The sequence below is a fragment of the Egretta garzetta genome, unplaced genomic scaffold, assembly GCF_000687185.1.
Source record: "Egretta garzetta isolate BGI_Z169 unplaced genomic scaffold, ASM68718v1 scaffold241, whole genome shotgun sequence".
In the NCBI taxonomy this organism is placed as follows: domain Eukaryota; kingdom Metazoa; phylum Chordata; class Aves; order Pelecaniformes; family Ardeidae; genus Egretta; species Egretta garzetta.
Window position 1 is genome coordinate 28499 of NW_009258675.1, and position 21583 is coordinate 50081.

Genomic DNA, 21583 nt, shown 5'->3' on the forward strand with positions numbered 1-21583 from the left:
GAGGCCTCACCAGAGCAGAGTAGAGGGGCAGAATCACCTCCCTCGACCTGCTGGCCACGCTTCTCCTGATGCAGCCCAGAGTACGGTTGGCCTTCTGGGCTGCCAGCGCACATTGCCGGCTCATGTCCAGCTTTTCATCCACCAGCACCCCTAAGTCCCTCTCGGCAGCGCTGCTCTCGATCCTTTCTTCCCCCAGCCTGTACTGATACCGAGGGTTAGCCCGACCCAGGTGCAGGACCTTGCACTTGGCCTTGTTGAACCTCATGAGGTTCACACAGGCCCACCTCTCCAGCCTGTCCAGGTCTCTCTGGATGACATCCCGTCCTTCTGGTGTGTCAACCGCACCACTCAGGACATAAAATAAAACATCATGACTTTCCATAACAAAATTAAGACGAACACACCTGAATTTGTTGCAGGTGTCCTTCCAAATACTCAGTTAGGCTAATCCATTCAAAATGGTTTCCAGATTATTAAACCTGAAGCTATGTTTATGCAACAGAAAGAGGAAGAACTGGACCAAATTGGAGAGAGGTGAGAACAGATAATCAGCTTTTTCTGTGACTGCTATTCCTTTCATTTATACTAAAAATTTATGCTTTTAAAAAATAAATTTACTATACCAGTTTGAAAGACAATATTTTCAGAATGGCTTTGCAGTATCTGCCCTGTTTTGATATTCTCCAGGAAATAACTGTTACCACAGATTTAGAAATTCTGCTTGAGAAGGAAACGGTTGACAAACACTGAAGATCTCAACTCCCACTTCAAGAAAACTTATCTTTTTAGGACTTTTGAAGTCCGTAGAATACTCAATTTTCTTCCTCAACAATTCTCAAAAGCAAAAAGCACACTGTGGCATTAATGCAAATGGCTAGTTAAGTATCTTTGAAGGACAATGCACCTAGCAAATTACTGATCTAAGAACAGTAATTTGCAAAACTGTGATTGGCATCCATGATGCAAGGTCAAGTTAACCAGTTTTAAGCTAATTAAAAAGTTATTTCAACTCTTATACCTGCAACTTTGCAGTGCCACTGCCCACCCACCCTGTGGGTATAGTAGTTCTTCTGTCCCTCAGTGCTATGTAGATTTCCAAATCATTTGCTCCCTGCCCTAACACACTTGATTGAGATTTATGCTGTTCTTCACAGAAAAGACACTGCCACTTGCACAACTTTTGTACAGTATGGGCATTAAGGCAAGGACATATATTCTTTTACTAAATAAACTAAGCAAAGACAGAAAGAGGATTTATAGCACATGGTAAGAGACACTGGCAGCTTCAAAATCTGGACTTGTTTTCAATCATATAGGCAAAAATCAGTACAGCTATTACATAATCAAGCAAAGAATATAAAGACACTTTACATGTTTTTTTCCTTCCTAGCCCAAAAAAGGGGCTAGAAAAAGCATAAAATTTGTAAAATTGAGAACAGCAAACAAAGCACTACATACCTAACCCGATTATAAAACTTACCTACAAATGGTAACCGACTTCCTACTGCAACACCACATTTCCAAAACTAGATTTGCCTATCAATTAATGGCACAGAAGTGAGATAGCATTTAATGTAGCAGAACATGGAATAGCAAAGTTTAAGTTAACAGACAAGCCTGCCAGCTAGCTGAATATATGAATCTGCAGATGAAAATACGCATTTTTATACTGGTGTTGCACTCCAAGGTCATAAAAGTCAAAATAAGATCATTATTAAGTGTAACAAGCTGATACTGATGAGCTTCATTTGTATGCAATAACAAAAACTTAACATCTAGTTTATATCTTCAACCTAAACTGTTTTTCACATCATTAGGGAGCCAGAAGACATCAAGAAAAAAATCCACAATAGAATCCCCTGCACTCCGTATTTACTTTGGCACAAATGTGACATTTCTGTCCTTGACTGTCAGCTCTTATTTTAATATTACTCACATTTTGGTTTACTTTCCCAAGCAGTATTACTTTTCTTTAAAGAAGACGTACCACACATATTACATGTTTGTAGTTCATTTCTTATATTGCCATATAACATTATGCTTTATATATGTTGCATGCCAGAATTATTCCTAACTCGAGCTAGTTAATAACTGATATTTAAGCTTCCCTATTGTTTTTCACATCCAGCATTTCTTTTCATAGCTCTGTACTTCCTGGTTTATAACTGCGGCTTTTAAGTGCTTATCTTCCATGAAAAGAATGCAAGAATATCATTCCTATGAAGGTAGTTAATTCAGAAAGCAGACTAGAATTTGTCACAGCCCATCAATAACTACTGGAATTGGACACTATGGTGCATAGTCAATCTTTGAGCAAACTGTCTGCTGTGTATTACTGGCAAACATATGAATGATTTAATGGTTTGCTTTTGGTCACTGCAACAGAATGCTTTCTGAATTGTTTCCACCCATGAAGTACCTTAGCAGCTCTGCAGGTCTCAGCATTCAGAAGCCATGCAAGGAACTTAAAACAAGCAGGCTGAGACATGCTCCCAAGACTGGTCTAACAGCTGCTGAAAAATGCTTCATCTAGGATCCACAAGCTACAGCTGAAATGGGAAGAGCCTTTTTCAAATAGCAGCAAAGGGCACTTTTAGCCATTTGGCTTGCAATCATAGAAACAGAATCACAGAATGGTTGAGACTGGGACCTCTGGAGGTTGTGTATTCCCCTTGCTCAAAGTGGAGTCATCTGCCACAGGTTACTTAGGACCTTTCCCAGTCCAACCTGCATTTGATTATCTCCATGTACAGAGTCTAAGTACAGAGACATCTCTGCTGGGGAGCCGAGAACTAGATGCAGTCTAGATGGGTCTAACCAGTGTTGAATAGAGGAGCTGGACTGCCACTCTTCCCCTGATGGTGATGCTCATCCCAATGCAACCCAGAGTGCTTTTGAGTCCTCTTTGCCACAAAATTGCATTGCTGGATCATGCTCTGCTTGTCCACCACCCAGAGGTGAGGCTGGTGGACAAGTTGAGCAAAAACCCCACCTTTTTTCGGGTTCCTACTTAGGGTATAGTGCCCACTCAGTGGTAACAATATGGTCTTGGTACATCAGGGGGAGAGAAAACAAACAAACAAAAATAAATCAGGTAATAGACATGACCAGGTTCACTACAGAGCGCAGTGTGCTTCTGAAGCCTGCAGTGGTGGAGACATTTATCAAAATTACAGTTGAGACTATAGTAAACAGAAAGGTTCCTTTGGATAAAAGAAAAATACCATGATATTTTGTAATCTCTACAGCAAAGTTACATTATTAAGCATTAGAGAACGTATTGATGCTCATATCCTTCAGCAAGAAAGGAACAAAAAGAAACAGAGAAGTTGTCTTACTAAGCCAGCAAAACCACAAATTCTGTATAGTCATCAAATCTCAGTATCTTAGCATTATAAAAGCTGTTCACAATGAGTATCACCATACAGTAAGAAAGATCATGTACAATGTTGAGAGACTGAGGGAAGCCTATCCTCATTTAGCCAAAATATAAATGGTAATGTTGAATAAAATGCGTAATTTTAGCAAACTAGAAGAAATATGGCCTCAGTGCATTTGACATTTGCAACTAAGTTCTGTGTTATTCAAGTTACTTTGATGTTATGCAAATAAAAATACTTAGGCTTGTAGGCAGAAGTTAAATAGGCTTTTTAAACCTTTTTTTTTAAAAAAAAACAAAACAAAACAAACCCCCAAACCACAAAAGTTTCTATTCAGCAAACACAATGAAAAGCTTTAATGCTTCACAAGTGCAATGCTTCGTACCACACGGTCTTGCAGTATATCATGATGGACTTCCATGCTCATGTCTAAACCAAAGCTGAGCATTACTTAATCGGGCATAATAGAGCTTGCTATGAAAGTGAAAATATTTCCATAGTGCTTTTTCAGCAGACCTAGTAGGTACGGTAATATGATGATTCAGTACAACATGAGCTCCTGCTCAAAACAGAGGGAAACATCCACCAGAAGTATAAGAGCTGCTGACCATTCAGCTGCAGTTATCCCAGAATAATTGTCTTGTTTTTTTGATACACATGCATGGGCTATCTTCAGTGAGGCATAGCAGCCTCTTCAGTGAATTTCTTCAGGACTGTGTCTTATTAATAGTTTGTAACCCAGTTCTTTCCTTCTCTCTTCCATTCAACCTCTACTTGCTATTTCCTTTATGGTATTTACCGAAATCACTGCTGGTTGAACAGGATCAGACTGGTAAAGCAGCCAAGCAGTAAGAGGCGTGTGACAGATATGCTGGTTGTACAAGACAAGGAACAGGTACATATGCTGTAATTTGACACCAGGAACAAAAATCTCTTCCCCACAACTAGCTCAGAGAGAGACGTGTTCCACTATGCCACCTAGGAAAAGCAAAGTACCTAAGTCACATAATACAACTAAGCTCACAGTGTCTTTATACGAGAAAGATTTTAACCAGAAGAGCTGCATACTTTCTGGAATATCAAAGAGAACTTAAAATTCAAGAATCACCAAGGATCAAATAGCAAATGCTACCTAAAATTAGCAAAACATGACTGCTCTACATAAACAGCAAATTCTTAAAGGTTCAGTTTTAACGCCCTTGTGGCTATCAGAGGACCACAGTTGGATTCATTCCTCTGCATAGCAAAGCTACCCCAAGGTGCACAAACTCCAAACACTTCAAAAGTAATTACAAGATGGAAGCAAAACCAACTAGATAACCAGTGAAAAGGAAAGTGACAACCACAGAATTGTGGATGGTAAATAAGCAAAACAGCAAGAAGTTTCTATGGACCATGCAGGACATACAGGCTACTAAAAAACCTCAATTGTATCAAGATCTATTTTCAAAGTATAAGCCAGTTTTTCCTCTTGATGCACTAAACAGTAGCATGATACAATAAAACAATTGTTCCTGTAATCAGCGTATGCTATTTTGCTCAGTCTGGTCACCTACACGTATCATCTAAGTGTGGCTAGACAGATGGGAAGCTCTACCAACTGCTTAATAAGCAGCCTAACAGCCCCTAACAAGAAATTCTGTATGACATTTGAGAATTATTCTAAGTTTTAATAAGGCAAGGTGTTTATCTAAAAGCATTTTATTTGTGGCTAAAAGTTATGCCTTCAATTTTGACTTACTTAATATATTAAGATACAATTTATGTCAGGTAAGGAGATCAAACTCAGGCCAAAAAACATTAGCAGATACACATTAGTAATAAAGGCACACTAATCCATAAAAATAGCTGCTACAGGGCTAAACCAGCTTGCTCTTATTTGCCAACTTCCTCTTTACTACTGTTTTGTTAGTTAGTTAGAGCACATTGCTACCGACCTCAATACCACTTTGTCTTGCTAGTTTTACAGCTGTATTGTAGTAGCCACAGCGTAAAAGATGTTCCACCATCATACGATCCATGCGTTTCTTCTTCCACATGTTTGCAGCAGCTGGCTGGTCACTACTATGTTCTTTCAGGTGTTCAATCCTACGTTTGCAGAGTTTTGCACTTTCATCTTCAGCCTGGATTGATTCAACTGCCTGCAAAGTAAAAATTAATAGGAACAAATAAGAGCTATACGTTTTCAATTTGCTTTTAAAGCAAAATACAGTAAGAATTGTTTGTAAGCATTCTTTACATATTATACAGTTACTTCCAACAGCGTTCCTTTCATTTAGAAAGACATTTCCTATGGCAGTGCTTGGGTTTCAGCGTGGCTGGTCCAGTTGCAAGATATTCTTACATACAAATAAGTTTTTACATAACATTTAAACATTGTGAGTATCTGCATTTTACTGCTTAATGCACAGTTAGTCCATAACCAGCAACCTATCAACTACAGCAGCAGCTGCTGTAATAGCCTGCAAAGAGCTTTGTGAAGGTTTGCAGTCATCTGGTGAAATAGTTGAAAATCACGAATTTCCACCTCTAACCTATGCCTGGCTTCTTCCTCAAGCAGCTGTCCTACTGAATTAGTTCTACTGAGGGGTGATGCAGAGTAAACCCACATTACTTCTAATACACTGGAGCTATTTTAATCAGTCATGCAATAATGAAAATTATATAAACATTTCGCCTCTTGGCACCTTTAATTCAAGGATCTTAGAGTAGTCTTTTTAAAAAAAAAAAAAAATCAGCTTTGTTAAACCAGTATTATTTTACTTACCTCTGCTACTCTGGAAATGTGGATCTACTATTAGTAGCCTCACTTAGGAAAATGAATTTGTCCAGAGGAAGCAGAACAATTTTTTTTTTAACCAACATACTGGCGTGGCAAGTGCAAAACACCCCTCCCCCCTGCCCCCCAAATATCTCCACAATATATATATTTTCCTTTAATTAAAAACACACACTCAGGTCATAGTTATTTTCCTTCAACCTTAAAGTTATATGGCTGATTAGTTATGGTGCCAGGCCATTTTATTACAGACCTACCGTAATTCAAAGCTAGCTGACTCAGTATACAGCACGTGACAGTTGTGGGTCATGCCAGGCTACAGAACACAAGAAAGCTTGCAATACTTTTATATGCTTGCTAAGGTAAAAGCAAACCAGGCGATGATGGAGGCTTAGAACCTTTCTCATCTGTGATATGTATCACTAGTGATGCAATTTCAGGTTGGGTTGCCTTACTTGTGGTGACTTTAAACTCACTGGCTTGTGTTTGAATAACTGCACAGCTATGGCAACAGGCAAGGCCATGCAGGTTTGCCAACCAAGCACAGACTGAATAACCTGGGTGGCTTTTGGCAGCCCACTTCATGCTCCATGCTGGCCCAGCTACCTTCCCAGTACTCAAGCTATACAGGCTACACTATCATCCTTGGGTAACAGCTCCAGCTCTGGAAGCACAGGTTGGTTCTATCTGCTTTTACCATGTATGCTCATTTACAGACTTCTGGAAGGGTTAATATTTGAAAAGCAAAGTGAAATAAATGATAACTTGTGCAAGAAAAACATACCAAGCATTTGCCCCAATTAAACCTGGCTCTTATCTGGCCCTTAATACAAAATCCAAGTATCTAAAACCCTAGTCACTATACAAGACAGTCTTACTAGAATTCATGTAAACATCTACAGCCTGAGTTATTTTTATTACTGAAGTCTTAAGTTAGAGAATAAAGCTAAATTCAGTAATAGAAGTAACATATGGCTTGGAGATCAGTATGTTGCTTAAGTTATAAACTGAGTCTTTTCCTATTCAGCAAACACTAACTCAAGCCAAAACTCACTTGTTAGATGTCTGCAGTATTATCAGCTGTGAAGGCAACCTTGAGAATTATTCTGAATACAACTAGGAGAATTCAAGGCAGCCAGGCACAAAGGTTGAGCCCCTTCTCATATCAAAGGGCTCTCCTTATATGGTTTTGTATCTGGACTTGGATAGCTCTTGCTGGTTTTTTGATCCTTCTAGTGCATTCAGAAAGGCTACAGATCCTTTCCAAAACCCTCTGAAGCAAGTCTATCTGGACTTGCCCTGCTGGATGTCAATAGATCTCGAGGGAACAAGCATATTAAACAGGATACAAAAGGGAAAACACAAAGGCCTAGATTTCCCCAGGAACATTCTCAGAACCCACGAAACCTGCTGTGTTGAAAAGCTCTTTTTTAAGAGTGAGTAAGGTGTTAAACAAAGGAACCATCTAATTCTATTATGGCCATCTCAGCAGTTCATCAGATCCTTGTCTAAACACAGGAGGAAACAGAGATCCCACATGGGTCCAAAGGCCCTAAAGAAAACAATCATTTTGCTCCGGGCAGAGATTACAGAGAAGACAGCTGGAGTTGAAGATTTGGAGCAGAAACAAGACCTTTGTGTTTCAGAAGACTTTTACTGTTAAACAGATTTTTTTTGCCTTTTGTTCTTTCAGAGCTGCTATAAGATTCCCCACAGTCTTTCAGGCAGTCAAAAACAAATGAGCAATTACACTAAAATGGAGCCTTGCACCCAAAACATTCAGCAATGCCTTCAGACACACCCCCGCAGTCAGCAAAGATTTAACAAGTAAATAACTTACTCCTCCACATCATAACTACACACCTACAAGCAAAATCTAGCACCTCTTTCAGAAATAGCAGCAATTTCTTTCTGTAAGTAAGAGAAGTGAAAAAACATATCCTTTAAGACCTCTTTAAGTCCCACAAACCAAAGATGAAAACAGCAATTAGATTTATGAAGTCTTTTGCAGATCAGCTTTTCAACACCTAGCTAACCTGTTCAAGCAGAAAACCTCAAATCAACATACATGACAGAGTTATTTTCATGTTACGAACCTCCAAGGTATTTTGACGCTTCACTTAATATAGTCGCAAGATTTATATCTGTTGGTTATTTCATTTAAGTTTTAATGAAATGACTCTGCTACCATTTGTTTTGTCTATGTATTTTTATAGAAGCACTGCTCTAAAGCCAGGCGACAGAGCTATTTTCATTTTTCTGCAAGATTTGTTTCAAGTAAGTGTTCTGATGAGTCTCAGGATGAGTAATATTCCCATCCAAAATAAGGATGGCTTATGCTATGTATTTTATGTTTTTAGCTCATTCTTCTTAGAAAGATGTGGTAAAGGCATGAAAGTTTGGCTGTATTTCATACAAGCGTTGAAGCATTTTAATGGCTAAAAGCAGGTTATCATGCTAAACTTTGTTTAAAATACTTTTAGTAATATTCCCTAGTTGCAAGTTTGGTGTTCATAAAAAAATGTTCAAGTAACAATGCAGGACAACTCTCATCTTCTTCTGCAAAGAAGCCTGAATGCTGCATACAACTACCCCCACTGGGGTTTCAGCATTTTTCAGACTCATCTGCTACCTGTTTTCCCTCCTCAGGTGATCAGTTAATGCAACCACACAAACCTTTCCACTAGACAAGCAGGAACTGATAGAAATCAATTCATTTTGCTGCTATTTATTTTCTGTGGGTAGAGAAATTCCTTTTCAGGACTACAAATACATATTAATCTTACCTCTCAACAGAGGTTTGTTATACTTAGTTATGGAATACCAAGTCATATTTCATAAGCACAGCAAAGCAAGATTCAGGTTTTGGTGTTTTGCTGTGCATTTTAAGGCCTTTGTTTAACAGTGCCAGTAATACTGATATCTTGAAAAGAAAATTCAAGCAATCAGCATTGCAGAAACCTACTTCTGTTAACTTTGCAAAGACAAAGCAATCAGAAGGCAGAACAGCACTTACCTTTCGTTTCAGAACACTGAGTTTTTCAACTACTCCATCCAGGAGACTAACAACTGAATCCACAGCAGGACAACTGCTCAGCGTCTTCTCCAGCTCTGCCACAACCATTGTAACGTGGCTAGTCTCTCGATCAATGTTTTTCTGCGCAGCTCGAAACCGTTTGTTCAGTGTTTCATACGGCACCTGAACGAGAAGTATCAAGTCATTAGAATTTCTATATTTAAAAAGTCAGGTCTCCTAGGGTTTAAAGAGACTGATGATTTTATCTGATGCAGTCAGGACATCACCTAGGTTCCAGGACACTAGAGGTCATTAATTGAACTTGGGTTCTCATATCAAAGCCCTTATTTAAGCCCTCTCAACAAGGAGCTAACATTTCAAAGATTATGAAAAAAAATCAGTGACAGGAAATAAAAGCTCATAGATTCTTCTCCGACACAAATTTCACCTCTATTCTGCTTTGACTGCAGCAAGCACTGATGGAAACAGTTCAGGGAGAACTGAACATAAAGTCAAATGTGTATCTAAAAAAGGAAAGCTGCAAGTTAACTACAACTAAAGAGATCACCCTTCAGAACATGTATTTTTAAGTTTACATTTCTTTCCTTCAGGAATTCAAAAAAAGTTACCTTTGTGAAAGCATGTATAATGCATATTGGCTGCTGAAAAAATTATACATAGTACACCAGTAGTTACTGAGGAAATGTAATAGGTCTCCTACCTACTTCTGCCGATAAGGGCTACTTTTTAACATTAACTCTAGTAAGACTATAATGAGTGTTAAGAGAAACTCCATGTTAAGTTTTCTTTTGGTCAAAAAAGCCTACACTGCATGACTAAGTTTGTTAAATTCCTCAAAGACTCTGTTCCTTGGCTTAGAGACTAACCAGTCTTGGAGGTCTCCTGTCATACTTGTCCATGCCTTTATGGGACAGCCGTATCAAAACTGCTACTGATGGCCATTAACAACACATGTATGGGAACAGAGTACAGCCTGGTCAAATTTTAGGGTACCGAATGATTTGGGGAAAGCTTACGGCAAGTGTTCAGCTGCTCCCATCATGTTGCTTCCACTACAGTGACAGCATAAGCAATTTAGACTGGAAGTTCTATTACCTCATGGAAACAGGAATTTTAGAACTAAAACCATTCCAGTGTTACACAATTCATCCACATCTTTTATCTTGAAAAAGTATATGAGAAGTTCTTCCAGGTAGTTACGATAATCTTGATTGCTTTTCCATTAATCAAAGGCATAATTTAGCTAGCAATCAGATTACACATATTAAAGGCAAAACAGGAAACTCAAATCAGTGTCTGTTTGGTATGTATCACATATACGTTTGATTACAAATCTTTCAAGTATATCACTTCTAATCAATTATATAAAGATTGCCTCCATTTTCTTCCTTCTAATTATTTGCATGCAAGAAAGCATCCCCAGGGTCCTCTCTCCTAATAGAGCCCAAAAGGAGAGTGGTTACCGCATAACCATTGCAATTCACAATTAGAGATGCACTTAGAAACAGCTTAGGTTCAGAATAAGGAAGATGAGCCAAAGTACTTGCTTTCCAAGACTTTGCATGACCTACAGTAAGTTGTTCTTACTTGTAGTAGAAGTATAACACAAGGATACTCCTGATAAGATACTAAAAGGCTCCTCCTCTCAGAAAGACTGAAATGATCTATTTAATGCTTTTTGGCATCTCAGACTAAGACCTAAACAAATGACAGAACAAGCCTTTCCACAGGAACTATCAAGCTAAAACAATTATTTTCCTTATACATCCTCCCCTAAAATCCCAGCGCCACACCCTCCCAAAACTCAAACCACATAAAACCTCACAATTCACAGGTTTCAGCACCGACTTAATTGTCTCTATAACCACCTTTTATTCCATCTTTTGCTCTTATCTTATTTCCCTTCCGCATCTCCACAAAAAGGATAAAAGGTTTCAAGGCCCCATAGATAGAATGCATGTTTTGGGGCCATTTTGACATCTCATGCTTTTGAACATGGAAGCTTGTTTCCAAATCCAAGACTTGATGCGCCAGACAGCATTAAGACAACTTCTTCCTTCCCCCCCCTCCCCCCCCACACCGCTTTTTGCTTAGTATTATTTGAAAAACATGTTTCCTTCAGTTACTTGCATTTACTGAATTTAATTTCTGCAAATACTTTGCTAATCAGCTTTCCATATCACAATGAGAAGCTACATCAATCAAGACTTTCAGAAGCTACTATTGATTTGAGTTTAACTGCAGAAAATGTTTTTGTTAAATTCTGAACAGTTGAACTGGACTCACTAGTCAGTTTGAAAAAAAAAAATCTTAGCTTTAATCTCCCTTTTCCCTAGTTTCTTATCTGCACACAAGAGCAATAACACTTCCCGTTTCCCATGCTCTGTCTCTTTAGTGTGCAAATTTCTGGCACAGTCTGTGTTCCTATGACATTTAGAACAATTGGACTTTCAATTTCAGCTGGCATCATTATATATCATTTATATTGTGTCTAGGTGCAATGGGTTTTTGAATCTTGTTTTAGCTATACTTTTTTTCCCTCCCCCAAAAGAGATCTGAATATCCTGTGTGGAAGAGGTCAGGAGTTGAACTGTTTTATTATATATTCTGAAAGTAAATACAAATAAATATATTGCTAAGCCTAATTTTAGTGTACCATTACAAGGGAAATTACTTTAAAGGTACAATGAAGCTATCTGCACAACTGAAACTGACAGTAAATCATCTTTATCAGAGTTTTTCATAATTTGCACGGGCACTTTTTTCTTACTATAGAGCCAGCAGTTTTTAAAGAATATTTGTAAATTGTATTCAGGTACAGCTTTTATACTTACTTTACAGGACTAGATTCTACAAATGCCAAAATTCAGAAATTGCAACTGCTATGCTCCTTACCAAGAAAGGATCTTATCAAGACTCTGTATCTCGATCTGCTGGTTGTTTTGTTACGTTACAGTTCCTAAGCTCCAAAAGAGACTCCGTTTCCCAGTACTGGTTTGCTTTACCACAGAACTCTTCAGAAGTTACAGGCACTGTACCAGTAAGTTATTTTTTTTCTTCCAATAATGAAAGTAAATGGAAGGAGAACATAGCAAAACAATGCTCTGGAAAATGTAATTCTAAAAGTTCTTAATTATGGTTAATTTTAATTTTCAGATACCATAGTCATAAAACAGTGAACACCAAAACTTTTTGGACCAAGAGACAGCTGCAAAATATACATATCATTAGCTGCCATAAGCCTACTGGAGACTTTCAGTACCATTCTGTGATGAAGCCTGGATTACAGAGTTACTGTTTAAGGACAAGAGTGGCCTACAGAACTACAGAAAGGATAACCAGCTACTAAACATTGAAAAAATTTGAAATAAAGCAGCAAGAACCAACCTGAATATTTTGTAAAAGCATAATGCCAACCTGTCCTAGTCATTAGAGCCTGAAAAACCACACCTCAGCTGACTCACACCATGAGCACAGAAGAGGATACAAAGGAGAGATGTAAACTATTAGTGGGCAGCACATTTAAACCCAGTGTCACTAAACAGATTCTGCTTCTTTTGTTCATTGGTTTCCACAGCTGCACACACATTATTGAACTTAAGCATGTATTAAATGAGATCAAACTTAAACCTAATGGAAAGGAACTTAAGTTAGAACTGCATACACAAGGGGTAAAATTACAGCAACACAAGTTTTTCCAAGATCAAAATTTTGCTACTGTGATGTGCAGGAAAAGTCTGCTTGGCTGGAGGCTTCTGCAAGCGTAGCATATGACTGCTTCCAGGTGCTAACAGGGAGGCAGACAACTGAATAACCTGATCCAAGTATTTTCTTCACTTCAGGAGTTACTTCACTCTGGTTTTAGAAAGCCAGAAAAACTCTGGTGAGCTGTCCCTGAACATGCTCCAACAACCTCTAACTGTTGAGACAAGACTTAGGAGAGGATCCTTCTGGGTCTTGAACTGGTAGAAGAGGAGGAAGGACTGCCATGAGAGCTATACCTTGGTTGTTCAGCTGAGTGGAGGGAGTAGAAAGCAACAGAACTAAGAATGTCAGAGGCAGTTTTTAAGCTCACACTTAGAACTCAACTATGATGTTAACTATCTGGCCTTCAGCCCAAACACAGTCCTCCTCTTCCAGCCCATGAATGCTAATAAGGTACCAACACAAGACCGACTAGTTCTAAAATCACAAAGTGGCTAAAATTGTTTAAAACATGCAACTGTAAGTAACGTTTCTTTTAATAAGCCACATCAAATTTAACTTGAAATACCCTTAAATATAGTGGATTTAATAACACTAAATGTATTTCCATCAAAATAGATTTTTCAACAAGCCATTTACTAAGTGATACCATTCTCTTAATTTATCTGAATACTTATTAAAACTAGAAAAAACCCAACAAGTATTAAATACTCATAAATATTGTATCCTGATGGTTAGCAAATTCTATATACTTCCCAAGTGTTTATTATCAGTAAAAAGATATTCAAAGAAATACAAATAATAAGTTAAACCAGTCAATCCTCTACACAGCATTCTACAATGCATATCTACTTTTGTTTTTAAATTCATTACCAACGTTTTAATGGGATACATTTAGAAAACCTTAAGAAAAGAAAATTAAGCATCTACATGCACATACTTAGTACTCCATCCATAAATCGAATATGTAGAGACAGACTGCCAATAAATAGTCTCACCGCAGCCCATGATTTTCTCTACAGGCTCAGAGAAAATTGGCTTTAAAAACACACCATGAGAACATATCATCTAGAGCCTTTAGCAGTATAGAAAGGGAAAGCAGAACGCAAATAATTTTCCCCTCATAGAAGTTCATTAATTATAGTGATCAAAGCTTAAAAAGCTCCACTACCTCAATGGTATTTACATTGGTGGGAGTCAGACAACCAGATTGGACTTCTTGTGCTGGTTTTAGCACCTTGAATTCCACTAAGCAGCTTAATGGCATCTCAAGAATTCAGCAATGTTTTAGCCTCGACGCACACAGCTTCCGAGACAGACACAGTCACTCACTCGCACACTAAGCACCTGGGGTTTCCAAACCAAGTGAAGACATACACTGTTGAAGGACTCTCTGCTTGGGAGAAAGTATGAGACAACAAAAGAAAGACGAATTGTGGCAAGATCTTCTTTGCAGGGGCGTTATATTCTTCCAGCCATGATGGAAGAAAAACATTCCAAGTCACAGCTAGAAATCCAGCACTTGTTACCATCATGGCCAACATATATATCTACTTTACTCAACTAGAGTTCAAATTAATAAGCAATTCTAATTACAAGGGGTTTATAGACAGATGAGCAGCACAAGGAGCATGAAGAAAAGCATCTACAGAATTGAGTTTGTGAGCTGGCAACAAAGGACAGCAGAAAGTCTTAGTCCTAAGTGCCTTCTTTGTCTTAACTAGTAAGGTCTTCTGAGCCTTCCTGATTGTATATGAGCAACCGAGTCTGGGAAGAGCGGTATCACATGAGAAGTCTAAAGAAGCTGAAGATACGCAGGTACATGGGACCAGAAGGGAGGGAGCTCACTGATGACACTATTCAGCTGCTATCTACTCTAAAATGTCATGGTGAGCAAGGAAAGTCCTCAGTGACTGAAAAAGGCAAGTTTCTTGCCTCTTTTCCAAAAACAAAAGCTGTGAGGTCACAGAAACTACAGGCTGGTCTGCCTCAGCTTAGTTCATGGGAAAGTTATGGGAAAAAAAAAAATTCAGATGGAAGCCATTTCCAAGTTTATAAAGTTGACTGGGAACAGCCAGCCTAGATTTGCCATACACAAATCAAGCTTGACAACACTTTTTGCTTTCCATGACAAAATTACTACCTCTGAATAAGAGGAGTGCACTGGCAGTCTTTCATGCTAAGTTTAGTGAGGTTTTTGTCATGGTCTCCCTCAATACCCTTGTAGCTAAACTGGGGAGACATGGACTGAATGGCTGGATACAACATGGGTTAGGGACCGACCGAACAGCCAGGCTACCTGGCAACCAGTTCCAAGTACTGCTTGGCTCGTGAGGATTGTTAGCAGTTCCAACATACACCTTGTCTTCATCCATCTACACTATAGAACAGAGCACACAATCAGAAAGCTGACAGAAGACAACAAATTGGTGGAGTGCTTGATAATACTGGGTAGTAGAGTTGCCATTCAGAAGAAATGACAAGCTGGAGAAACACACCAAGAACTTTATGAAATGCAATCAAGGCAAACCAGAGCCCTGCACTTCGCACAAAACCACCCCATCCATTAGCACAGGCTGTGGAATAACTGGCTAGGACCACTTCTGCAGAAAAAGATGCAGAGGTTCTGATGGACAGCAGGTTGGACATGAAACAGCAGACTGACTCTTGTGGCAATGAAAGTTAACCATGTACCAGGCTGCATTAGCAAGATAAAAGGCAGTGGGTTGAGGGGAGCGATTGATCTTTATGCTCAGCACTCATACAAACTTATTTGGAATACTGAGTCTGGTTTTCCAGTCACTTCTCCCACCCACTGCCCAAGAAGAGATGTTGACAAACTGGAAAGAGTCCAGAAAGTGACCACCACTATGGGTAGCTGGTTGGAGGATACAAAATACAGAGAGGGGGGCACGCTTGTTTCACTTGCAGAAGAGAAGGCTACAGGGAGTTGGAAGCAGCACAATCTGATAGAAGTCTTCCACTACCTAAAGGTGAAGGTCACAGATAAGAGCTAGCCAGACATTTCTCAGAGTTACAGAGCAAAAAAGAAGGAGGCAGAGCTGACAACAAGCAGCAAAGAAAATTCCAGTTGGACACAAGGAAAAAAAAAAATTTAACCAGGAGAGTTAGCAAGCACTAGAACAGCAGCCCAGAAAGGTGGTGGAATCGCCACCCTTGGAGACTTTCAGAATGAGGCAGGACCAGGAGCAACTCAAATTAGCTTTGAAGTTAGCCCGGATTTGAGCAGAAGCCTGAACTACATTGTCTGCAGAGGTCCTTTCCTACCTTAATTTTATGAATTAATCTAGAAAGAGACTGATCATAGCTCCCCACTGCTAATTTAGACACCAAATTCATCTCCATATGAAGATATGGATGGCCATACCAGGTAAGACTGAAAGTCCCTCCTGTCACTATCCTTTCTCTGAGAACACCCAGAAAGGGGACAGCACTTGAAAAAAGGCAAGAACATAAAATTACTAATCCCAAAGAGCCTCTTTGGGCTTCTTGAGCCAGAGGTGGGAGTTTTATAGTAAAAACACCACAGGGTGTTTCTCATCCATCAACTCTGCTGGTTGTTGTTGACCTGTAGAATTTTAGCACTACAACATCCCGTGGCAAGACATTTCACAGCCTCACGCACTGTGTGAAGAAACAGCCCTTGGTTTTGTCTTGTCAACTGATAGCCTAATTTAAAACCCTTTTGTTCTTGTTTTGGAAGAAAAAAAGAACATTCACTCTCTTCTACGCCTCTCATGTCTCTTCAGACTGAAAAGGCTCCTTCTAAACCATTCTTTGAAGACAGTCTTTCCATATCTCTAATCATTCTCATCCTTCTGTAGATGTTTTCCAGTTCTTCTACATCCTCTTCCAGGATAAGGGAGAAAATAAGAGTAACTCGTACTACTTAAGAAGAAACCATGGATTTTCACTGCTACATAATGAGGTTCTCCATTCTTCCCTTTCCCAAGACTCTTGCCTTAAGTTTGTCAATATTAACCCAATCATTCCCAGAAAACATTCACTATAACCCCAAGATCCCACTGAGCAACGATGATCATCTCTGACTCAATTATTCTGTGTATCAGATTAGGATTAAGGTTTTTTCCCACCTTACCCAAAAATGGTGTCATACTGCACTTGTCTATATTGAATTTCATCTACTATTTTAATAGCCATTCAGTCTCTCATTATTCTTCTCTAACGCTTCATACTTGGGTTGTATCTGTAATACCTCAATTATCTCAGTATCATCAAGGAAAACAGATCATCTCAGCACTTACTCTTTTGTCCAAGCTGTTCAAACAGCTGAGTATCAGCAGTACCAGCAGAGACACAGGCAGAACCCTAACAATAACCTTCTTCCATTACAGAGATTGGCTACTAAATCTTGATGGTTGTTTCTTATCTTACCCAGTTACCTATCCACATAAGGACTTCTGGATTCTTTCTTTCAGGAGTTCCTGGTAAGGGGTATTTCCAGAAAACATTCAGTAACACAGATAAGCTATCAACTAAATGTGCCACCACCTCTTTTTTTTTTTTTTTTTTTTTTTAATATGGAAGCCCCAATCTCTTTGCATGGCATGACTTTCCTTTTTAAAAGTCACATTAACTGATGCCCATTATTCCATATTTGATAAGTCAGGATAGTATTTCTGCATCAAAAAGCCATTGGTTGGAAGGGAAAAATCAATTACATGTATTAACTATCTCACTTAAATTTTACTTAAGTAGAAGCACTGAAACAAAGTCTTCTACTTTGTCTTTCTTCCCCAGCTATCCAAAAAAAATCCTCAGACTACTTCAGGAAAAATGTGTTTACCGTCATTTATTAAAGAGTTCCCAGAGAATTTAGAGGAGGACTGGACAGAGGAGAAAGGGATTTTTCCCTAAGACAAATAAGCTTAGATTTATTTATAAAAAGTGTTACAACCTGCACTTCTACTCCTTTAGAGGTATAGGATGTTGGACCAAAATGTAATGGCTACTGCACAGAACTTCAAATACCAGCCTGATGCTGCCCACAAGTTTTCCTAACTGGTACACAGTAATACTGAAAGATCAAATTGCACATGTTTCTTTCATAATTAAGGTTTTGTGAACAATGTAAGCCTTTATCCTTTCACAAGTCTTTAGCCTTACACTAGATCTTTAGCACACCAGTTCTGAAACTGATCTGGTCACATCCTACAACATAGGCTAGATTCCTTCCCCACTTATGCAGGTTCAAGCTTAAAGAATTCCAAATAAAAATGGAAACTAAACCCCAAACAATCTCTTTCAGACCACAACATTAATCAAAGAGTTTCTACCCCACAGTGACTGCACACTGGAAACTAGTTCATATATAGCAGAAAGAATTAGAAAGTAAAAACCAGTTTGTATAGCTATCATTTGGTTGTTGGAAATTATGGAGTAAGAGCGATACTTCAAAAAAAAAAAAATCACAACTGAAGGAAGCGTTAGTTGGTGGTGAAAATAAGACCATTAATCATTCCCCAGCCTCCCGTTAACAGGAATTTTCAAAGGTTTCTTTTCTAAAACCTCATTTTTACAGAAAACAGTACAGACAACAGAAACAAGCGTCTTTTACATAGGTTTGCGATTCTGCAAAAGAACACTCGTTTTGCTCCTGTATTTGTGAGAAAGAAGTTAATCAGGTCTAACTTGACAGCAGTACCAACTCATATGCAGGGAAGTTTTAACTATATGTCCGGACTTTACTGATACCTGTGTTAATTATCTTTCTTTAATGTTATGGTCTCACAGATGAAAGCAACTCCTTGCCACATAAAGTGTAGACGTTTTCAAGCACAAGTACCTACATTGCGTATCTTTTCAAATGAAATGAATCTTGGGCAGGAGGGATTTTGAAATGGATTTTTTAAAAAATCTTTTCAGGTATATATAGTCAGGTAAGTATTGGGAAGAAAAAAAATTTCAAGAAAAATAAAATAAGAGTCCTACCAGATTAGATGGGGGAAACCATTACAGAACTATGCTCTCCTTTCAAGGGTCAGAAAAATGATGTGCTTCCTCTCCTCAATTCTGTTAGCTTATAACACCTGAAAAGCACCAGAGATTTGCATGAATCTACAGGTCTCCAAGATAATCCAGACGAAGACTTTCTGAGGTATAAGCAAGCTTTTTCAAATGCCATATTGTGCCCTTATATGAAATTAAGCCTCGCCACAGGTAGGTAGGGAAAAGAAAGTGAGAAGTGCAGTGATGAAACGGTCTTTTAAAAAAACAGAAGACAACTTAGCTCTACTTTACGCACGGGAAAAGAGGAAGTATGGGAACATGGAAGAAAAATTAAGCATCTCCTAAATAGCTTTAATAAACAAGCAGAGCCAAGAGAACAGGTAAACCCAAGAAGAAACCCCTTTGAGCATTCAGCTGTTTCCTTGAGACTAAATTAGATCACCATGCTCACCTTCAACGAAACAGAGAAGTAGAGGACATCTGTTATACATGATGCCATTTGAAAAATGAGGTAGGGTACAATAAACTATTGAAAATTTTCCCTCAAACCAATAACAATTAAGCATTTCCATACAGAATTACTGAAACTCTGTATTTTTATACACTTCCTCTATAAGTCTTGGATTATTTCAGAACTGAGTCGGCACCATTACTTGTCACTGAACTCATCCAAAATGTAAATTATATCGCCACTTATTCACAGAATGAATTCTTCTGATGTGTAGCTCTTATCAATCCCTTGAAATAGCAGTATATTTTCCTTGTTCTAGGCAAAAATCAGAAAATGAAAAGAAAGTTAAAAGAAAGGAGAGGTAGTAATATTTCAGGAATGAGAGGCTTAGAATAATGGCTAGCTTTAGGTTTAATTATGTACAAGCATTAATATAAACTCTTGAAGAGATACAGATCAGACAAAATAATTTCATGACCCTAAGTGCAGTTGCAGATATAGTTCTTTTTAAAAAAACAGTTTCAATGTTTTTGAAGTGTAAAGCTTAGTAGTTTTCTTTAGTTAAAAACATGTCAGATTTACAACTCAGGAAGACAGTACTGCATATTCTAGAGCAGCTGTGTCTAGAAAGAAAATATCATTATAATATTCAAAGCTGCTACTTCAATACAGGAGAGAATTAGCAGTGAAAATTCTTGGGACTATCCATCTGCTACACATGTACTTACTCAACAGAAGCAATTACAATCCTTCAAAATATTATCCTTTTACACAAACTGCTAGTAACTTATTACTGAATACATTATGAACTTTTGAACAAGGCTTCCAACAACAAAATTAAGTGCTTTACAAAGCCATTTTACAGCTATATAAAACTGTCTTGCATCCTTATGTAAGCAAATTGACAGCCATTTTAGAGTCCTGTCTAGAGCCACACTAGGGACATCAGAGACCAGTCATTTTTGCTACGCTTGTTCATAGCTGCCATCTTGGACTCATGCCTCAAAAGAGATTTCTTTGCTTTTCTCCTTTTACTAGAAATATTTGAGTACTAACAAAAACCTAAGCATTCCTCTCTGTCTGAAGGAGTGGTCGAGTTGCTAAGCTAAGGTCACACAGCAGGTTTGTGCCCTGAGCAAGTACCTTCCTTTGTTTTGATCCTTCCTTCTTCTCCAAACATTTGTTCACTTTAATCACAGTACCACCTCTTTAAATGAAAGAGGTTGTTGTCCTCCTGTGTGTTTGCACCATGATACTGGCTGGAGCCTTTAGGCTAAATATCCCATTTCCAATCAGATTGCTCCTCGAATAACCTATTCCATCTGAAGTGACAGCATTTCTCCTAAGACAAATAATTAAGGATTATAACGACCAAAGTTCTACTCAATATATTACCTGGTGTACCTCTTACTAGTTTATAATTAAAAGGTAATCCACAGAGCACTCAAAAAAAGCTGAGGAGAATCAAAAGCGGGTTGTGAAGCAGTTAAATTACTGGCTAGCATAAAGATATCCTAACAAAAACTTGCTTTATTTAAATAAGCAATAATGTATTGTAAGTAATCAGTATAGCATATTTCACATTCTGGGTTAGCAAATACTTCATATATAGTGTATCTTCAGGCTGTAAGCTATGGGAGGCCAAGTTTACAACAAAGGCGGTTTCTCAAGCTCACAAGGACCGAAGGATTTTGCCAGCGTGCCCTTATAGCAAACACCCTGCCAAAACAGTACTTTCCTAAATCTATGGACCCAAAAGGTGCACTACTATGCTAGTTAATATAGGAACTATTGAATTGAAAGACCGTGGGAAAAGGTTTAGAGAGATAAGAAAAATTGACATTGGGTGGTTCATTACATCCAGTAAGAGCTCCACTCCTACCACGCTAAGTCGTGAAGCATTTTGCTCCTATCTAGCAAATGTTTGAAGCTCATCTTTTCTCCTGTTTCCCAGCTCTTGAGAGACACTCATTATGCAAAGAATCAAATATTTCACTGATATTCTTGCTTTACGTCAACATTTAAAGACTCCAACATGTTAGTTACCATACAAACATATTATTTCTATAGCAGCAAACATACACAAATCAAACTCACAAGATCACAGGGCACTGTCCGGTGAAAACACTACAAATCAAGTATGCTGCAACTGTGAATTGCAACATCAGATAAGTATTCGCTTTGAAGATACTAACAGGAGGTCTTCTGTAAAGTGTTTGAGAGTATTTTTCTTGAAGTAT

At 38.4% G+C, this 21583-nt stretch overlaps 1 protein-coding gene across 4 annotated transcripts in view; it reads right to left on the reverse strand.

The window, feature by feature from the left end:
- MAEA (macrophage erythroblast attacher, E3 ubiquitin ligase) overlaps nt 1–21583 on the reverse strand; it is a 46819-nt gene that overhangs the window by 25156 nt on the left and 80 nt on the right. Inside the window, exons 1-3 of one of the 4 annotated variants that reach the window (XM_035888613.1) lie at nt 18875–19035; nt 9176–9358; nt 5318–5521 (exon numbers count right to left, since the gene is read on the reverse strand). In XM_035888613.1, coding sequence (XP_035744506.1) covers nt 5318–5521; nt 9176–9283 — 312 coding nt within the window. In that variant the 5' untranslated portion in view covers nt 9284–9358; nt 18875–19035. Of the gene's footprint in view, nt 1–5317; nt 5522–9175; nt 9359–17187; nt 17211–18874; nt 19036–21583 lie in introns of those variants that run through there. The other 3 variants (XM_035888615.1, XM_009648862.2, XM_035888614.1) reach the window with 3 other exon arrangements.